The sequence below is a fragment of the Rhinolophus sinicus genome, chromosome 17 (genome assembly GCF_057876585.1).
Source record: "Rhinolophus sinicus isolate RSI-liver-muscle chromosome 17, RSI-T2T, whole genome shotgun sequence".
In the NCBI taxonomy this organism is placed as follows: Eukaryota; Metazoa; Chordata; class Mammalia; order Chiroptera; family Rhinolophidae; genus Rhinolophus; species Rhinolophus sinicus.
In genome coordinates, this window is record NC_142517.1 from 1733788 (window position 1) to 1754029 (window position 20242).

The 20242-nt window shown below is 57.0% G+C and overlaps 1 protein-coding gene across 1 annotated transcript; it reads left to right on the forward strand.

Annotated features, from left to right (window-relative positions):
- Positions 1 to 4976: 4976 nt before the first annotated feature.
- On the forward strand, positions 4977 to 16724 carry DNMT3L (DNA methyltransferase 3 like). The gene is made up of 12 exons (XM_019745692.3): positions 4977 to 5104; positions 5572 to 5661; positions 5929 to 5973; positions 6629 to 6708; positions 6789 to 6901; positions 7734 to 7905; positions 9961 to 10048; positions 11201 to 11289; positions 12802 to 12877; positions 13199 to 13338; positions 13669 to 13730; positions 15453 to 16724. Exons 1-12 carry the CDS (start codon positions 4996 to 4998, stop codon positions 15619 to 15621), a joined length of 1233 nt encoding a protein of 410 aa, XP_019601251.2. The 5' UTR covers positions 4977 to 4995; the 3' UTR covers positions 15622 to 16724.
- The last annotated feature ends 3518 nt before the right edge of the window (positions 16725 to 20242 follow it).

Below are 20242 nucleotides of genomic sequence, written 5' to 3' on the forward strand. Positions count from 1 at the left end.
TGTCTGGGTGAGGCCCAATGAAAGGGCCAGTTTTCTGGAGAAGAATGAATGCTCATCACTCATTCATTCATTCACCTGTGAAAGAATTTCCGCGGGACGCTACAGACAGCAGAGAAAGACTGAGTGAATGCCATTTCTGGTAAATGCCTGCTTTTCAGAGTACTGAGAGCACTGGGAGTTCCTTGGACCATGGCGCTGGTCAGAGGAGCCTTAAGTCAACCTTGGAAAGTTTTGCCAGAGGCACGAACGGGAAGTGATCCAGGTTTGGCGGGTCTCGAAAGTGGGCTAAATTGAGCTCTTTTGTGTTACTGGACTGGGTTGTCTGCTGGGATGTTTCCAAGGCTGGTCTCCGTGTGTTTTTATTCTAACTGACTAGTGAACTCTCCACTCTCTGCGTCCCCTGCCCGTAAACACAGCCCACCCCAACCCTCGGCAGCCTCGCCCACAGCTCGCTGCAGTTTGCTTGTCCTGAAGCAATTCCTCTGCTCTCCCCTCCCCAGGAAACTCACCTTCTTGAGCTGGCCTGGGTTTTCTTCTTTATTTAGGGCAACAAACCCAGCAAACATCACAAAACATTAGCACTCCTCACCCATGACCCTTAGGTGGTCACGTGACTTGATTTGGCCAATGAAACTGGGGTGAGTCACCACATTCCCTTCCTTTGCCCTGGCCAGACACTCCAGACAGAGGCGGGTTCTGTCCCGTCAGCTGGTACGCCCCACAGGGGACCCGGGACCACGAAGGTCAGGAAGAGAGGACCGGACACCAGCCTCTGTGTCTGAAACCCTGAGCCCAGGCTGTTTGCTGCTGCAGCCTCCCCAGCACCGTCTGTCACTCCCCAAAGGCTGCTTCAGGATGCTGGTCCCCATTGTCCCCTGGGCTGACATGTTCTCCCGCTGAGGCACATCACAGCACTGGCTGCCAGGCCCCTCTCTGCTTCATTTGCCGGAAAACCCTTTCCAGTTGCCTGGTGTGGGCCCCACAGACCATCCGGCAGGAATGCGAAGGACAGCAGGTGGGCTGAAGTGGCCTGGGGTGCCTGCCACCACTGCCAGGACCCAAGCATCGGCCCAGCAGGGCAACCTGGTCAGTACCCTGGCTGAACGTGGCCACCCCAGGCCCAGCTGGGTGACCACCAGCACCTGAACCCAACCGAGTTGTGGGTCACTCATCAGGCCAACCAGCAGAGGTTGTCATCTGAGGGTAACCACCAGGCCTGGTGGGACCTAATCACATGCTCACTGCAGCTGTGAGGGAGTGTCAGCAGGCCCTCCTGGCGCCCACGCCAGCCCCGAGGACATCCTGGCCGTGGGAAGGCTGGGATACACCCAAGAAGCTTCAGAGCCTGCTTCTCGGGGCACAGGGGGGCCAGGGTGCAGGGAGGCGGCTGCTCAGCAACAGGTCCTGTGGAGGTGGAGAAGCTGTGTTAGGTCCTGCCCTTTGTTCTGTGTGGGACCCTCCAGGTGTGTGGTCTGAGGCCTTCCTGGGGTGTTTGCCGAGGACAGGCGGCCAGAAGGTCAACCGGGGCCCAGGACCCATGGTTGGCACAGCAGCCTGAGGATCTCAGAGCCTGATCCTGGTGGTGGCCTTGGGAACTGAGCCAGTCACCAGGAGACCAGCTGCTCTGAGGCCTATTACAGACCCCCAGGGTCCCCTCTGTCCCCACTCCACTTGGCACTGGTCTCTGCCAAACTGCCGTGGGGCACACAGGGACCCTGAGACTCTGATGGGAAGGCCCCTGCCTGGGAGCATCCTGGAGCATCCTGAGGTGACAACTGAGCTTGTCATCTCACCCTGGGTGGAACCTCCCGTGAGCCCCCGCTCACACACTGCCAGGGCCGGGAGCTCCTGCCTGCCAGGCTGCCCTCCCTGCTGCACGGGTCCAACATGAGAACAGTGTCCCTTTGTGGAGCTGGAACTCGCCTTAGGACACCCACGTTCACCCCCTTCTGTCATCAGAAACGACAGACAGGGAAGGGCTCACTGCAGCTGTGTCGGTGCAGAAGGGCGGTGGTGGGGGTGACACTGGAGCCCATCAGACGACAGGGGGGCCTGCCCCCCACTCACACCTGGTCCCTGTGATCATTTCTAAGCTGGTGTCCTCCTTAAAAAAGCAAAGCGAAACCAAATAAAAGGAGGAGAAAGCAATTAAGACGATTTTACTTAAACATGGGGAAAATGAGTTCATTGTTGCCATCAACATTCTCTTCCTTCCACTTTAAAAGTTTTTTAAATAAACTATTTAAAATATGTATTCTAAAATATTTAAATATATTGTAAATATTCCATGCTCATGGGTAGGAAGAATTAATAGTTATAATGTCCACACAACCCAAAGCCATCTACAGATTTAATACAATCCCTATCAAAGTTCCAATGGCATTTTTCACAGAAATAGAGAAACAATCCTAAAATTTGTGTGGAACCATGAAAAACCTCAAATAGCCAAAGCATCCTGAGAAAGAACAACAAAGTGGGAAGCATCACACTTCCCGATTTCAAATTATACTACAAAGCTATAGTAATCAAAACAGTATGGGACAGGCATAAAAACACACACACACAGACCATGGAACAGAATAGAGAGCCCAGAAACATACTCACGCCCATGTGGTCAATTAATTTACGACAAAGCAGCCAAGAATATACATCAGGGAAGGGCATCTCTTCAGTAAATGGTGTTGGGAAAACTGGACAGCCACATGCAAAAAAATAAAAATGGACCACTATCTTACACCACACACAAAAACTCACGCAATATGGATTCAAGATTTGAATGTAAGACCTGAAACCATAAAACTCCTAGGAGAAAAAAATAGGTGGTAAGCTCCTTGGTGTAAGCCTTGGTAATGATTTTTTAAAATCTGACTCCAAAAGCAAAAGCAACAAAAGCAAAAATATACAAGTGGGACTACATTAAACTAAAAAGCTTCTCACAGTAAAGAAACCGTCAACAAAATGAAAAGGCAACCTCCTAAAAGGAAGAGATTTGCAAATCACTATCTGATGAGAAGCTGATACCCAAAACATATAAAGAACTCATACAACTCAATAGGAAAAAACCCAAACAATCCAATTTAAAAATGGGCAGAAGACCTGAATGGACATTTTTCCAAAGAGGACATACAGACGGCCAACGGACACATGAAAACATGCTCAATGTCACTAATCATCAGGGAAATGCAAGTCAAAACCACAATGAGGCATCACCACACCTATCAGAACGGCTCTTATCAAAAACACAAGAGATAACAAGGGCTGGTGAGGACGTGGAGAAAAGGGGCCCCTCGTGCACTGTTGGTGGGATTGCAAATTGGTGCGGCCGCTGTGGAAAACAGTATGGAGGGTCCTCAAAAAATTAGAACTAGAACTACCTTACGAGCCAGCAATGCCACTTCAGGGCAGTTATCTGAAGAAAATGAAAACACTAATTTGAAAAGATATACTCATCTCTATGTTCACTGCGGCATTATTTACAATACCCAAGATAAGGAAGCAACCTAAGTGTCCATCAATAGATGAATGAAGAACAGGTGGTACATGGATACAATGGAATATTACTCAGCCATGGAAGGAATCAAATATTACCATTTGCGACGTTGATGGATTAGAGAATATTATGTTATGTAAAATAAGTCAGACCGAGAGAGACAAATACCATATGATCTCACTTATTTGTGGAATCTAAAAATACCCCAAACCTGCGCTCATAGATACAGAGAACAGATAAGTGGTTCCCAGAGGTGGGGTGGAGGGGTGGGCAGAATGGGAGAAGGCGGCCAAAGGATACAAACCTTCAGCTGTAAAATAGATAAGTCCTGGGGGTGTAATGTGCAGCATCATGACTACACTTAATGACACTATAGTGCAAGAAAACTGTTTCAGAGCAGCTTTGTATTTACAGAAAATTTACAAAGCTAGTACAGAGTTTCCAAGAACCCCACACAGTTTCCTGTTAATAAAATCTGTTGGTCTGACACGTTTATTACAACTAATGAACCAGTGCTGACACATTATTAACTAAGCAAATAAGCCCCAGTTGGTTGAGATTTCCTTCACTGTCCCCTAACGTCCTTTTCCTCTCCCAGGTTCCACTGCACATTTATCATCGTGTCTCCTTGGGCTCCTCTTGGCCATGAGTTCTTCAGATTTTCTTTGCTTTTCATGACCTTGACAGTTAAGGAGTCCTGGAATTTTCCGGTGCTTTTCTCCTGGTTAGCGGTAGAGGTCAGTTTGTTGGGGAAAACCCCATCGCATCCCACACGGGGCACTTACCGTCCACCTGACTTATCACTGTTGATACTGGCCTTGAGCACCTGGAGGAGGCGACCAGCAGGTGTCTCACTGCCCAGTGACTCCCCTCACCTCACACTGCACTTTCCACAGGGAAGTCGCGGTCCAACCCACACCCAGGTGGGGAAGGAGGCGCTCATGCCCCCGGGGTCTCCCCCACTGTGCTCAGCACTGGATCTGGCCCAGGCCCTGGGGTACAGCCCCTGCCCAGGGGCCCTGCCCTGAGTCCCTTCCCAAGCCCTCCCTCCACCACCCCCACTGATGCCCTTCGGCCGATTCCACTGAAGTAAACACCCCCTTGCTCCTCTTCCCTCCCCCCTCACTTCCACCCCCACCGTGGACGCCCCCTCAGCTCCCTGAACCCCTGATGAACTCCCCCTCCCGGCCCCCGCCCCGCCTCCTTGAGCCCCACCCCCACCCCGACACAGCCCTCTCAGCCCCGCCCCTGAGTGCTCTGCCCCTCCCCCACCCGACTCCACACCCCACTCAGCAGCCCTCTGCTGACCCCCTTCACCTTCCACCCAGCGCCCCCTCACATGCAGGGCTGCACGCTCCGCCCCACCCCTGCCCGCCCCCGCACGTCTGGGGGAACCGTGCGCCCCCTCCTGCAGTGCTGCTCAGCCGCCCACACCCCGGTGGCCCCCAGTCCTTCCATCTGACGTGTTTCCTGCTGGTTTCTGGGAGGCTCCTTCCCCTGGTTCCATGGCCATCTCCTCCCCCGGGACCCTGAGCCTGGAGCCCCTGGACAGCTCGGACCCTGACCGGGCCAGGGCCCTGGACGAGGAGTCATGGCAGCCGCCCTGTGAGATCAGTGAGGCCCCTTCTGCTTCTCCCCAGGCTTCTGCTCCAGCAGGAGGCACCGCAGGCTAGGGTCTGGGGGACACTGTGGGAGGCGGGAGCGTGGGGGTGGCTGAGGGGCCCCCTGCTGTGGGTGGGCGCAGATGGAGGCAGGGGCTGCAGGGGGCCTCAGGTCCTCAGCCCCCCCCCTTTGTGGAAAGAAGACTATCTGAGCTTAAACTGTGACAGGGTCCTCGGTGGGAGGGACAAGACAGGGGCCACACCGAGATCCCTCGCCAGGTTGGCACTGACCACCAGCCTTCCTGCCACGTGGGGAGGAGTGGGTGTCAGTGTAGAAGGCGGGTGGGGCCAAGCTGGGTGGTGGGCTTCGTCCCCCATGCTGTGGGCCAGGGGCTCTCAGGCGAGGCCGAGGGGCCATTTTCTCCCTCTGCTTATGGGTGTCCTGTTTCCTGGGCGGCGTCCCCATGGTGGCTGCGTCAGTCCTGGACCCAGATGCAGAGTGCAGCACGGACGTCATCCTGGTGGGCTCCAGCGAGCTGTCGTGCCCCCCTTCACCAGGGCTCCGCAGAGGTGAGGGCTCACTCAGGTACTGGACCCATCACTTAGGATGCCAACCCCAGGCCTGGGCAACATCATTCAGACACCTGGCAGGGCCAGGAGGGCCCCACTCAGAGCCCCCCCCACCAAGCTCGGAAGTTGAACATGCCAGGAAAGGCAGAGGGGGGGTGGGGGTCCTCCGGCTCCTGTGACTTCAGAAAATCAACTGTGACGGACTTGTCAGCCGTCAAATGGCAGATTGGCAGAAGAAAGGGTCCACTTCTTAATTTTCTTTTCCAGATCTTATTGCATATGAAGTCAAGGTTAACCAGCGAGACATAGAAGGTGAGCGGTCGCACACCTGCCCACGCCTAGGTAAAGGGGGATGACAGCCAGCTCAGGAAAGGCTTGCTGCAGCCTCACCCAGGCGTCCATCCCCGGAAGGGGACAGCAACACTGCGGCTGCCCTGCTCATGTCCCCTCCACCACCCAGCCCCGAGGCGTCACTTAAGGTGTGCAGTTCAGTGGTTTTCAGAATGTTCACAGAGTTGTGCCACCATCCCCACAATCTAATTTGAGGACATTTTCATCACTACCCCCCAGAAAAACCACAGCCGTGTCACTCGCCATTCCTTACCCCCCTCTTTCTTTCAACATCAGGCAGCCATGGATCCACTTTCTTTCTCTATGGGCTTGCCTGTTCTGGATTCCTGGCCTTCCCATGTGCGTTTTAGGATGTGTGTTTTGTCAATTTCTGCAAACAAACAAACAAACAAACAAAAAACCCACTGTCTGGGCCAGTGGGGAGGTGTGCCAGTTTAGCAATTCACAGCCTTCTGAGCCATGAACACGGGACTCCTTATTTACTTGTATCTTTAATTTCTTTCATTGGTGTTTTGAGGTTTTCAGTGTATGGGTCTTGCGCTTCCTTTGTTAAATTCATTCCCAAGCTTGTCGCTCTGAGGGTGTCATGACTCACGTTGCACTCTGTCCCCCGTAGACCTGTGCATCTGCTGTGGAAGTTTCCAGGTGCATACCCAGCACCCTCTGTTTGAGGGAGGGATGTGTGCCCCGTGCAAGGTAAGCAGGGAGGTGAAGGGTGCGCGTGGAGGCCTCTCTTGGAGCAGAGGGGGCAGCAGTGGTGTTTGCCCCTCACCAAGGACAAGTTCCTGGACGGCTTCTTCTTGTACGACGAGGACGGGTACCAGTCCTACTGCTCCATCTGCTGTGCCGGAGAGACGCTGCTCGTCTGCGAGAACCCTGACTGCACCCGGTGAGGCCAGGAGCGCACAGGTGGGGTTGGGGGAGGGCCCAGGAGCCCAGGATGTTTCCCTCCTGCTCAGCCACACATCCCGCATCCCATCCCGGAGTACGAGGGACTTCCCCCCAAAAGGAGGGCTTTCTCCAAAGCTTTCAGTTCCCATCTCAAAAACTTCACTTGGTGTAGAGCTTTGACAAAGGTAGGTGGGGTGTCTAAAGGTTTGTGTTTTCAGTTTTTCCTCCTGTGATTGTTATGCCGAGACGTAGCTGCTCCGTCCATCAGGATGTAGGGTGTGAGGGAAGCCCTGCACCCGTGGGGCTGCGGGTCACGGCCAGGGGTTGGGGTGGGGGTGCAACAGGTTGGCAGGCACATTCATTCCCTGGTCCCCAGTGTGAGCACCATTCGTGGCCCCTCCCCTTCTGTCCTCAGGGGCCAGCCTTCTATTTGTAGCTCCTCCCTCCTCCCCGTGATCCTGCATTTCAATTTGCTGGGAGACCTTTACTGTTTCCACAGGCTGCAGGGTTGGGGGAAGACAGGTGGCTGAGGGGGTTCTTTGAAATTTATCATAAACAGCCTGCTGTCTTCCGCACATCACTTGGTGTCTGTCTCTCTAGGTCCCCAAGAGGGACTGGTCCCCCTTCCCTGGTCCGCAGCCTCACCTTCCCACCTGTGGGATGCTGACGGACAGGGCCAACTTTGTCTTTTCACACGAGCCTGGGTGTGGCTTCGATCGCCTGCACCAAAGCAAGGGGCAGGCTCCCTCTGCCAGCGGACAGCCAGCGGTGTCCCTGGTGGCTGGCTGAGGCCGTGTTGGCTCAGTCACTGGTTTTCTGCCTCACTGCAGGTGCTACTGCTTCGACTGTGTGGACGCCCTGGCAGGCCCAGGGACGGCGGGAACGGTCCAAGCCATGAGTCACTGGGTGTGCTTTCTTTGCCTGCCCTTCTCCTGCTGCGGGCTGCTGCGGCAGAGGCCCAAGTGGCGCGGGCGGCTGAAGGCCTTGTACGACCAGGAGTCGGTAAGGGGCCGCTCAGAGGACGGACAGCTGCCCGCGGGCCCAGCTTCACTGCTTTCCTCTGCGCACTAGCTGCAAAATGCCCACCTGCCCTGGTACACGACAAAGACGGGGCTGTGAGGCAAAAAACGGTTTCTCGCTTTCCTCTTTGATAGCAGGTCCCACCACGTGGTCTCTGTTTTGAATTACTTGCGCATGGCGGTTTTGTTCATTCCAAGCCTGGGACTGAGGTGTTTGTAGCAGGGAGGAGAGGGACTTGGCAGAGGTGTGCCGTCAATTCAGCAAGTAGGAGTGGACACCTGGGCGGCCAGCATGGATATGGGGCCTCGCAAAGATCAAGGCCAGGAGCCGGGAGCCAGGCAGGAGCTTCAGGCTCATCGACGTGGGATGGACTGTGTCCCCCAAAAGATCTGCCCAAGTCCTCACCTCTGGTGCCCGCGAACGTGACCTGTTTTGGAAAGAGGGTCTTTGCAGATGCAGTTGCATTAAAGGTCTTGCTATGTGGTCATCCTGGACTAGGGGGCCTGAAGTGCTGTGACTGGTGACATATAAGAGAGAGAACAGGAGATTGGGAGACAGAGACAGACAGAGAGAGGACGGCCAGGTGACGATGGGGGAGAGGTTGGAGCCCAGGGAGTGCGGGCACCTCACCTGGAGAAGCTGGCCAGAGGCCTGGGACAGAGCCTCGCTAGCCTCCAGACGGAGCCAGCCCTGCCGACGCGTCAGGCCTTCTAAATAAACTTGTGGTTTTAAGCCACACTGTTTATTTCCATTTGTTGTGGTTGCCCCAGGAAACTAAGACAGAAGGTGAGAGCGCTCGGAGAGCAAGCAGAGGAGAGCAGGGCCCCAGGGCCAGGACCGGTTCTGAGGACTGGAGCACGGCACTGCCGGGGGCCCCCCTTGGGGCACACGGGCGTGTGTGCTGTCCAGCCTCCCTGACACAGGCTGGGAGTGTGGACATGTTCATGACAACTTTTGCAGGCATCTTGATGGTGATTTTTGGAAAAGAGGCATATGTGCTCCTTAGAGAGCCTTCTCCTGGGGCCATTTAGTAGCAGAAACCGACTGTCTCAGTGTGGAGGGACCAGTGCTTGCACAGTGCAGGAGTTTCACCTCGAAAGAAAATGAAGTTGACATTCAGATATGGTGGTGATGCCGGCCCAGTGCCAGGCACAGAGGGCTCCGCTCAGCTCCTGCAGCTGCAGCAGGGGACAAGAACGTGTGTCCCTGTGTCATCAGAGCTGTGCCAGGGCGGCCCTGCCCGCCATCCCTTCCCACCTTCTCCAGTCAGCCAGGGCCACCTGTCCCCTGACCCCCAGACTCCCCTGATCATTCACTCACTGTCCCATCTCTCGAGCCCCAGGCACACTGGGGTCCCCTGCAAGTCTCCCAGGCAGGCAGCCCCTGGCTCAGGCCTGGTCTCTGGTAATCGGCAGTTGAATGTCTTGTTTGCTGGAGGCCAGGCACCCCAAAGTGCTCCCTCCTGGGGGCATGGGCTCGGGGGACCTGTTTCCCAAGTAGATCGACCCAGTCTCTTCTTGCGTGTCCTGGGGGGCGGGGTTGGCGGGCATCACCCACAGGCCTCCCTGGGGCCTCGGTCCTCAGTGTGGCTCCTTCACGGCTGAGTGCCGGGCACAGGTTCTTGGCGCAGTAGGTCTCAGTCCGCAGCCTGAGAAGGGCCTCCTGCTGGCAGCTTTCAGAGGTGCCAGGCGGCTTGGCCACATTCAGAGCCCCCAGGAAAAAGATGAAGGGGGTGAACCCTGCTGCTGCTTGCTTTCAGTGTCCCCAGAAGTGGGGCTCTCCCCAAGAAACATGAGGTTTCCTCCCAGAATGGGACTGTCTTCCCCCACGCTCAGGAAAAGCCCCTGGGTCTGCCTGCCCTTTACTGAGATGACCGGCTGGGGGCAGGCGGGGTCTTCTTGTGGTGCTGGGGGCAGGTGGGGTCCCAGGTGTGTCTGTTCATCAGAGAGACAGAATCCTCTGCTGGCCAGAAGGGGGCTCCATAACCAAGTCATCCTCAGAATGTCTTGTCTTTTTTTTTTTTTTTTTTTTAAATAGGAGAGTCCCCTTGAGATGTATAAAATTGTGCCTGTGTGGAAGAGAGAGCCAGTCCGGGTGTTGTCCCTTTTTGGGGATATCAGGAAAGGTGAGTGCGGTGACGCCAGAGGGCACACACTGATTGCACCTGCCGAGAGCGAGACCCACAGGGGCCCTGGGTGTGTGGGGTCTACAATGTTCCCAGCACCACACTCGATGAGTGGGGCAGCTCCAGGCAGCTGGGGCGGAGGGTCATTTCCAGGGGGGTGGGGGCGGGGGCGGGCGTGCAGGAGCCCTGGAGATCACTTCTTCAGAAGACGGGCCTTGGAAAGAACATGCACATGGCAGATACGAAATGCTGTTCCTGAGGGCGTGTGGCCAGGCTTTCTGCCCATGGCCACTGAGCACCAAGCCTACTTCAGACTCCTCTGCTCACCTGGCCACCTTCAGGGCTGCCCCTCTCGCTGGGGCTCCCGGCACCCTCACTCCTAGCGGGCCCTGGCTGCTACCTGCGGCACTCCAGCCCGGCTCAGGCGTCCTGCCCACTCGGGAGCCCAGGCACATCCCACCTGCCGGTGCCTTTGGAAACCATGGATTCTTCTGGGCCCAGCAGACTTGAGGAAAATCTATGAAAATACCCCTTAGTCTGGTACCAGATGGAATCAGGGGCCTGCCCCACTTCTGGCACTGTGCTGTGTGCCCGTGCAGTGCGGTCACAGCAGCCTCAGACACCATGTCACAGACGGACGAGGGCCTGAGACTCGCACAGAGTGGGCACTTCTTGAGCTGAAGGGACCCGGAGTCAGGCCGCAGCTGCCCTGCCTTCATCTCCAGCCAAGGACACATCTCTGAGTCCGATTTGTAAGGTCGTTCCTGGGCTCGGCTTCCCGTCCCCAGGCCACAGACTCTCAAGGCCATACGGAGCTCCAGCAGCCCACCCGCTGTGTCACACAGCCTGGCTGGGTGACATCAACATGGGATCTACCGCCCGCCCCGCAGATTCCCTAACCCAGAGGGTGACGTCAGCCCCAGAAGGCTGGGTTCACAACAAATTGCTTGCCTTTCTCAAATCTATATTCAAGGAGTTTGCTCACTCGGCTTCTAACACAGCAAATGCCTTCATCCTCGGTCCCCCGACATGTAAGGACAAAGTTTGCTCCTTAATGACAGATGGGTCTGCTGATCAGTCATTGGCCTTTTGATTCCATTTGGGGTCAAAGTCAACACTAGGCCTTCTGTGTCCTTATTTCTCCCGACCCAGAGCTGACGAGTTTGGGCTTTTTGGAAGATGGTTCTGGCACAGGAAGACTAAAACATCTCGATGATGTCACCAACATAGTGCGGAGGGACGTAAGTACAGCCTGTTTGTCCAGACGCCAAGATAAGAGCAGATGTGCAGGCAGTCCTGGGGGCTGCTGTGCGATGGGGGTGGGGCAGCCGGACGCTGCACAGCTCTGGCCCCAGCGAGGGTGGACTGGGGGTCTTGCAGGACTTGGCGCCCGCTGGCACCGTCGCTGGCTGTTCACCGCGCAGTGGGAGAGACGATAAGGGCATTTTCGTGGCCCCCATGCTGCCCACAGCCCAGAGCAGAGCGGTCAGCCCAGCCTGCTGTCCGATCTGGTGGATCCCAGGTGCCAGTGCCACCACCTGTGAGGGTGCTGCCCAGACGGGCTTAGGCCCTCCCTCCCCCAATGTAAAAGTGTTGCATCTTGAGCTCAATAAGCGCTGACTGAAAATAGCCTTTGAACAGTCATGAAATGTCCTGGCTCCCTTGAAGGCTAGTTCTGGATTGTGGCCTTGGAGAAAGTGCCTAAAATGGCTCCCCAGCACCCAGCTTGGGCTTTCACAGCAAGTACCATGGTTCCCAGAAGATAAGACTGAGCCAGGCCATCAGCTCTAATGCGTCTTTTGGAGCAAAAATTCATATAAGACCCAGTCTTATTTTACCGTATTTTGTGTCTTGGATCCCAGCCAATGCTCACCTCCTTCCCTGTCGGTACCTTTGCTGCCGTCAGGAAGCTGTGACAGATGGGGGCCCAGATGCCACGAGGAGCTGCTGTGACATGGAGAACATGCTGCAGGGGGCGTGGGAGGTTGGGGGTTGAACTCGGGATGCAGGCACTTGTTGTGACTTGGAGCAGCACGGGTCCACTCAGAAGCCAGTATTTAGGTTTTTCCACTAATTGCATTTTTAAGAAGAATGCCACAGGTGAGACGTGTCATTAACCAGAGTCCCTCACGTCCATCGCCCAGGAGAGGGGCATTGGACCACTTCTGTGACTGGAGACCTCCCTTTCCAGCTTCTGCTCAGGCGACTGAGTGGTCGTGTCTCATCGACCTCCAGCTCGGCCATGGAGTGACCGCTGACCGTGGCCGCTGTGTGGCCACTGCTCATGCTCCGAAAGGGGGCGTGCAACCTCACAGTCGGCGTCCAGCTGTGAGCTGCTGGCTGTCACGTCATGGGACACATTCTGTATTTTCCTGCGATACACAAAGTCCGCATGGATCCTGGGGAGTCAGTGTGCCCCCCTTCCCAGGAGTGGTTCTGTAGGGTCATGTCTGCCGCAAAGAAGTCACCTCGGTTCCCAGCTCTGAGGCGGCCGGACTCGCCTCAGACAGTGATAGCCAGCTACGAGCTCCCTGAGGCCGGTGGTGATCGAGGACACTGGTGGGTCTGACCCAGTGGGCCGCACTGCCTGCCCATGTTGCCGGGGTCCTGCGAGCCGACTGGGTCAGCCTTGGTGTGAATCAGGGGTTAGAGGTACAAGGTGCCACCGCTCGGCACGCAGAGCCTGCTGCTGGGACAGGCCGCCCACATCCTGCGTGGCCCCCAGTGCCCCCCCCCCGCCCCGTGTCCTGCAGGTGGAGCACTGGGGCCCATTCGACCTTGTGTATGGCTGCACACCGCACCCGGGCCAGGCCTGTGACCGCCCACCCGGTAAGAGCACCATCTCCCTCATCACAGGCCCCCTCTTCCCCCCACCCCCACCCCAGCCTCCTCAGGGACAGCGGAAATTGCAAATTGCCTGCACTTTTAAAGAGCAGCTTTTTTGTGGATAACTGGCGTGCACTGTCCATGTTCAGTGAGTACAGCATGGTGGGTTCTGACATGTCTCCCCATGACGCAGAAACACCTTGGCAGCCAGATAGGGCCTGCCCTTCCCAAGTCACCCCAGCCCGGGCCCCAGCCCCGCCCACCCTGTGCCCTGCATCGCTGCACCCGCCGGGCAGACCAGCGCACTGGCTGCTTGGTCCCCAGGCTGGCACCTGCTCCAGTTCCACCGCATCCTGCAGTACGCAAGGCCCCGGCAGGGCCGCCCACAGCCCTTCTTCTGGATGTTTGTGGACAACCTGCTGTTGAGCAAGGACGACCGCTCGGTTGCCACGCGCTTCCTGGAGGTGCGTGCAGGCGCAGTCTCGGGGTGCTGGCCCGGCCAGGCCTCCCCGGGGACACTTGGGCCTTTTCGGGGGGCGGCAATTCACTTACCGACCCCTCAGGCCTCAGAGTTCAGTTTGCAGGGCCCGTGAGGTTCATTCTGTGCCACGAGGGCCTTGGAGAGTGTTTCCTTCACGCTACACTCAGGATACTCCGCCACTGGGCTCCCCATCTGCTCACATGCACACACCTGCACGCGACACACCACACACAGTGGCTGAGGCCCGTGGCACTGTGGGGGCAGAGGTCACCATCAGGCCGCCCTGACCCCCAACCGCTGTCCCCACCCTCAGACAGACCCGGTGACTATCCAGGACGCCGTGCTCGTGTGGAGCAACATCCCGGCGGTGAGGAGGTACTTCCCGTGCCCTCCAGTCCTTGGGCGGGCGCAGGGACATTGGCCCAGTGAGGAAAAGGGAGTCTGAGGGGACGGGGAGCCCAGCCATGCCCAGTGGCCTCTGTGCCCAGGTCAGGGGCTGTGTCTGGTGGGCCTACAAGACAACCCCCCAAATTGCAGGCTCGCTCAGGGGAGGAGGGCCCCTGCACTCCAGGGCCCTTCTCCCAGGGGCCGCACGGATGTCATGAGCTCCTCACCTCAGGACTCTGCAGGCTTCCCTGCATCCTGACAAGAAAGCCCCACCCCCTGGTCCCTGGGCCTGGTACCCCTCCCAGCTTCGTGGAGCACAGCCCGCTGACACTCATCCATACTCAATGACACACAATCACATGCTCACACAAGCCACGCACAAGCCCTCACACTCGCTCACACCCACAGTGCACTGTGGCTGCACAGTACTTCTCTGTCTGGACGCCTGGCCTCGGCCTTCCTGTGGCCCCCTCCTTGGACATTCTCTGACTGTCCGTTCTCATGAACAGACTGCCCCCACACCCTCAGCCTCTGGGTTCGGCCAACCCCACGCCTCAGGCAGCCTTTCTGCTCTGAGAAATCTGCCCTGGCTCTGTCTCACTGTCCCTGTCCCTGTCACCCCGGCCTTGAGGGGCTGGCCGGCTTCTCCCCTTGTACCCCCACCCAGCATGATCCTGTGTGAACCATGGACAGCTGGGTCCTGTCTCCTCCCCACAGTGACCTTCTGGAGCCTCTTCCCACCCACCCACAGGCCCCCTTGCCAGGTCCACACCTGGGATCTGTGACAGGTGGGGCTGAGGTGAGGCAGCTTTCCAGGACGCTATCTCCATGGAGGCCTGGATGGTTCTTCTGTGGACAGCCCCATACGTTTGCCATCCTCCCCTGCCCACCAACCCCCCCACCACCTCCACTTGGCTCCCAGAAATGAAGGGCGGTTGCCCTTCAGGCGCCTGCTGTCTTACTAGTGAGGACAGAGACCCAGGCTTATGGGAGGCAGCCTTCCTGCTGAGATGCTGGGCAGCTACCCCAGGTGGTGCAGGCGGTGCCAGTGAGGGACCCTGCTTGTTTCTGCTGTCTCATGTGTGGTCTTTGCCTCTCAAAGGAAGTCCAGGAATGTCCCCTGACTCATTGGGTACCTGGGAGCATGAGATGGGGCTGCCGGGTGCCATGTCCGCGGGGCCTTGAGTCCCTTGAGTCCCATCAAATTGCAAGTTGGGGTCCCATGGTCTCCTCATCCACCCGCGCCACATGTAGGGCCTGAAGCATGGGCCACCACAGGACCCTTGGGGATGTGCTCTGACTGTTCTGGGTCTTGGGGGTATCAGAATTCCTTGGGGATGACGCGCGATGTGGTTTGTCCAGCCTTTGCCCTAAGTCCTGCCCCTTCTCTGTGGGTTTGCTCCGTGATGGCTGCTTCTCACTGAAAAGGGGGCTCATCCAGCTGGGCCAAGGGTCTGTCCTTGAGGTCTCTCTCTGCCTGCTTATTGCAGGACCAGCTCCTCCCTGGGGGAGGCGGGAGGTGTGGGGACCATTTTGTCCCCTACTGCCCTGGACACGGATGCTCCGGGCTCTTCAAAGGGTGTTTAACAGAGACCTCCGCACTGTCTGGCGAGATGCACCAGACAGCCTTCGGCCCTCCGCGCCCGCCATCCTCCCTGGCCTGGGGACACGTGGTGCACCACTGGTCACTGCTTCCTCTCTCCTTTGCAGCAGGCATTCGGCCCTGGTGCCTCAAGAGGAATTGTCCCTGCTGGCCTGGGACAGGCAAAGAGCAAAGTCCCCCACCCCAGGGCCAGCCAAGCTGGTGAAGAATTGTTTTCTCCCCCTGAGAGAATATTTCAAGTATTTTTCAGTGAACTCACTTCCCCTTTATAAATGAGTCATTATACTATGAAAGAAAAAAAAAAGACTTTTCTTAGAACAAAAACAACATTCCTGATGTCTCTTTTTTCCTCTTCAAATTATTATTTTAGTTGCATGACAGGACTTCCCATGGTTGCTACAGCCCCACCCTCCCTTTGGGTCTGACCCACCCACGTCCTTCCAAGGGAGGGGGTGAAGTGCCTGGCGTCAAACCATGGACAAAGCCCTGATGTCACGGTGTGTAGTGTGCTGCTGAAACGTTTGTGTGCCGGCTGAGAAGTTAAAAATACATTTTTGATGAGAGTTGTTGGTCGTTTTTGGTGTTTTGATGTATAAGCACAGCCTATATTCTGTGGGACTCGGGGGTGTGGGTGAGACAGACGAGCAAGAAACATTTTTACAAGCACGTGTCCCACGAGCTCCGTATGTGCACGGAGTGAAGCCGTCACACAATAGCTGTGATAGTTAAAACCAGTCACCCTCATGACAGCCACACGGGGCACCTCAAACCTCTGCACAGCATAGAATTTTGGGTGTGAGTACAGGAAGAACGGAACGAGAAGAGGTGCAGAGGCCAAGGTCGCCCCACTTCCAAAGTGTGTGACCTTCCTGTTTACGCTGGGCTAGAGCGTCGACGGAGCCGCCTTCCACACACAGGGACTGAATCCCAGAGGGATTTTTCCAGATTAGCCAGAAACCCCCAAAGGGATCTAGACTTAGAGCATGAAACACTCAACTTGTCCTGGGCATGACAGCGGGACCTGGGGACCCTCAGGTCCAGCGCTGGTGCCATTAGTGCTATGTAAGATGCTTTGTGGAAGAAAGGTGGGGCTAAAATTGCACCTTTTGAAGGTTTGTTAAAAAATGTTCTCAAGTAGAATAGAAGTTTGATGGTTAATTTCATGTATCAACTAGGGTGGGCCAGGGTCCCAAACGTTATTCTGGATGTTTCTGTGAAGGTGTTTTTTGAATGAGATTAACACTTAAGCCGGTGGACTTTGAGTAGATTGCCCTCCATAATGTGGGCGGGTGCTATCATCTGAATGTCTGTGCCCCCTCCCCCATTCATATGTTCTAATCTAACCCCCAGGGTGATGGTGTGAGGAGGCAGGGCCTTTGGGAGGTGACTCCAGAACGGGATCAGTGCCCGAATGAGAGACCCCTGCGAGCTCCCTGCCCCTTCTGACATGTGAGGGCACATGAAAAGTGTGCCAGCAGGAAGAGGGCCCCACCTGACTGGGCTGGCACCCTGATCTCACTCTGGCCCCCAGAGCTGTGGGAAATACACTTCTGTTGTTTATAAGCCCCGTGTGCGGTGTTGCTATAGCAGCCCAATGGGACCGACAGTGGGCCTCGTCCAAGCCCCTGAGGCCTGACTGGAGTGGAGGCTGCCCGGCTCCAGACCGTGTGTGGGCTCCCCTTCAGTGCTTTCCTGGGTCTCCAGCCCTGCACCTGCAGCTTTGGGGTATATCAGCCCCTATAACTGCATGAGCCACTTTTGTGAAGTAAATTCTCTCTATATACGTCCTGTTGGTTGTTTCTCTGGAGAGCCCCGGCTGAGGCAGGCATCCTCATCAAAGCGATGTGAACTTTCCCCTCTGATGCCACAGGTCCCATGTCCAGGGACTAGGTTAGCAAGATCGGTAATGAAACCGAGGCCCTGGGAGCCCCAGAAACATGGAGGGACATGGGCACAGCACATCCAGGTAGGCAAGACCTCGTTGGGAGGCCAAGCTCTGGATCCAAGCTGACCACAAAGACGTGCGCTCATGGCAGCAATTGACGGCACAAGGCGTGCTGACGGCTGTGCATTGGCAGGCTGACTGCAGACTGCTTCCACCCAAGGTAACCCATGCTGCGGGGCCCAGCCTAATAAGTGTCCCCTCCCACCAGGCTGGTCCCAAACAGGGCCCAGAGCCACTCAGAACAGCTTTCTGCTTTCAGTTCTCTCCCAAATACCTGCAGATTCCTCCTCTAAGTACTTACATGCCAGCCACAGAGCCCCCTCCACCCTGTCTGGGACTCCCTGTGGTTGGCTGAATAATAATCACCTCCAAAGGATGTCCCTGTCTTAATTCCTGGAACCTGTGAATGTCACCGCATATGGCAAAAAAGAACTTGGCCGATGTGATGGAATCAAGATGGAACATGGCCCTGGATTATCCAGGTGGGTCCTAAATGTGATCACCAGGGTCCTTATGGGAGGGGCAGAGGGAGCTGTGGCCTCATACAGAGGAGGCCGTGACCATGGAGATGGAGTGAGCAGCTTCGAGCCAGGGGACATCGGGGAGGGGGGACTCCAGGGGTGGAAGAGGCAGGAAGGTCCTCTCCTAGAGCCCTGGAGGAGTGTGGATTTCAGACTCCCAGCCTGCAGAACTTGCAAAAAATGCATTTCTGTTGTTTTACGCCACCAAGTTTGTGGTCATTAGTTACAGCACCCACAGGTGCCCTGAGAGAAAAGATGGGCTCCTGGGACCAGGGATCAGCCACTGATGCCTGTCACAGGCACATGGCTGTGGGGACCTCAGGGAGCTGCTGCAGGATAGCCGTGGGAGAGCCCAGGTTTCCAGCACCACGGTGCACCCTCTTGCTTCCACGTTTGCACTCAGAGCTCCGAGTGCCCGGCACGAATACAACTCCTACTTGGTTCCCTGCTCAGCCCAGACATTCCTGGAGGGGGCTGCTCCCTCCGCACCTTCCACTGCCTGAGAAACGTCCCTGCAGGAAGCGTGTGGAGTGTGTTGGTCTGTTTTTCCATTTGTCTTAGAGCTCTCCGTGTTTCTAACACACGTGCCGGCACTAGTGTGAGTGCTTTATGTGTGTTAAGTCACAAGAACCATGCACTCACTCAGCTGTGTTATGAGGAAGACACATAACTCTCACCACCTCACAAATGGGAAAATGCAGGCACAGAGGGGGTCATATAACGTGCCCGAGGTCACACACCTCCTGAGGATCAGAGCTGGGATTGGAAACCAGCACACATGTCTCCGGCCGAACTTCCTGGGGTTGGTCTTGGCGTCACTCCTGGCGGTGCCCCTTCACCCATGACCCCAGTCCCGCCTGGATGTCCCCTTCCCGGCCAGATGCACTGCCTGCTCAATGACCTGGGCCCAGAGTCCCCACTCTTGGGTGGGCCTGGAAGCAGCACTTGTCCTTGTGGGGTCCGGGGCGGGGGCTGCCCAGGAAGAAGAGCCTGGCCCCTTCCCCACCAGCCACAGCACCCGCCAGCTCTTCGGTGTCGGCCCCTTCAAGCCCCCTGCCTGCCCTGCGCCCCCCTGCCATGAGCAGTGCCCAGGTTGCATTGAAAGGCTGTGCTACTGGACGCACCTGACTGGGCACCTTCCCAACTCTACAAGAGCGGATACCCTCTGAGGGAGACTTTTACCAAGGGGGGGCTCTCCATTCCCCAGCACCCATTCCTCTCCAACAGTCCTTGAGATTGCATGTGGGGTCCACCACCCCCCACCCCGAATCCCCGCAGAGTGGGGATTCCCGTGGGAATCGGAGTAAAGCGGCAACCCATTAGTGTGGAGCACGGCCTTTCTCTGTCCAATCAGAGCGAATCTCGGACTTGAGGGCGGGGCTGGACGTGGGCAGGTGGGGGAGGTGGGGCGCACCTAGCCCGGCCTCCCTCCTCATCTGCGGGTAATGCGGAGGCTGGCCCTCTCCAAACGCGGTTCTTGGCCAGCTGCTGCCAACGCATGGGGAGACGAACCAAAGCCACCGACATCATGTCCCCTCCAGCCCCGCGGGGCCTGATAAGGTGGCCCCCCCCCTCCAGTGTACCCGGCTACATTTCTTCAAGCTGCGGCACTGGACTGCACTGGTTTTCTGGTTCCGAAAATGGAGTGCATCCTCAGACCACCCTCTGATTTGATTTATGCCCCCCCCACTGCTTTCCTAGCCAGATCTTACCTTTCATCCCGACCCCCGTCTCCTGTCCGCTTAGCGACGCCCCTCTCCCCCAAGTTCAGAGTGTCTGTTCCCTCACTGGACACTTGAACGGAGCCAGGTCCCTGGCCCTGCCCGCCCCGGTTAAAAGGGAGGGTGAACCCCGCTTGGCCTCTTTGAATGCCCCACCCCAGTCCCCCAGCGTGACGGGGAGGGGTGAAGCCCGGGCTTGAGAACCGCAAGCCCCCGCCCTCCTCAGCAGCATGTGTCCCCTCTCCCAGCCCGTCTCTTTCGCTACCTTGTCTTGTTTGCTCGTCCCCACAAGAATGGAAACTTCCGCGGGGCAGAGGTTCTGCCTTTCAAAAGGTTTTAACTGGGCTGCACGGAGGACATGGCCAGCGATGCCAGCCGGAGGGAGGTGGCAGGACTGTCAGAACCCCCTTGGCTCCGCCCTCACCAACACCTTGTCCCTCCTGCCCCCACATCAGCCCAGGCAGCAGGACACACACCCCTGCCTGCTCCAGGGGGACAAAAGCCTCCCGTCCTGAGCGGGGTGCCTGGGAGCGAAGGCCCTTTCTGGCGGCCTCTGCAGGGAGGGCACCCTATTCCCTTGTGGCCCCACCTCCCTCACCTCCTCGGCACGACCCCGGTGGGTGCAGGCAGGGAGGGGAGAACTGACTCAGCTGCGCCCCGCGGAGAGGGCTGGGCGGGGTGGAGGAAGGGAGCAAACGGCGCCTTAAAGC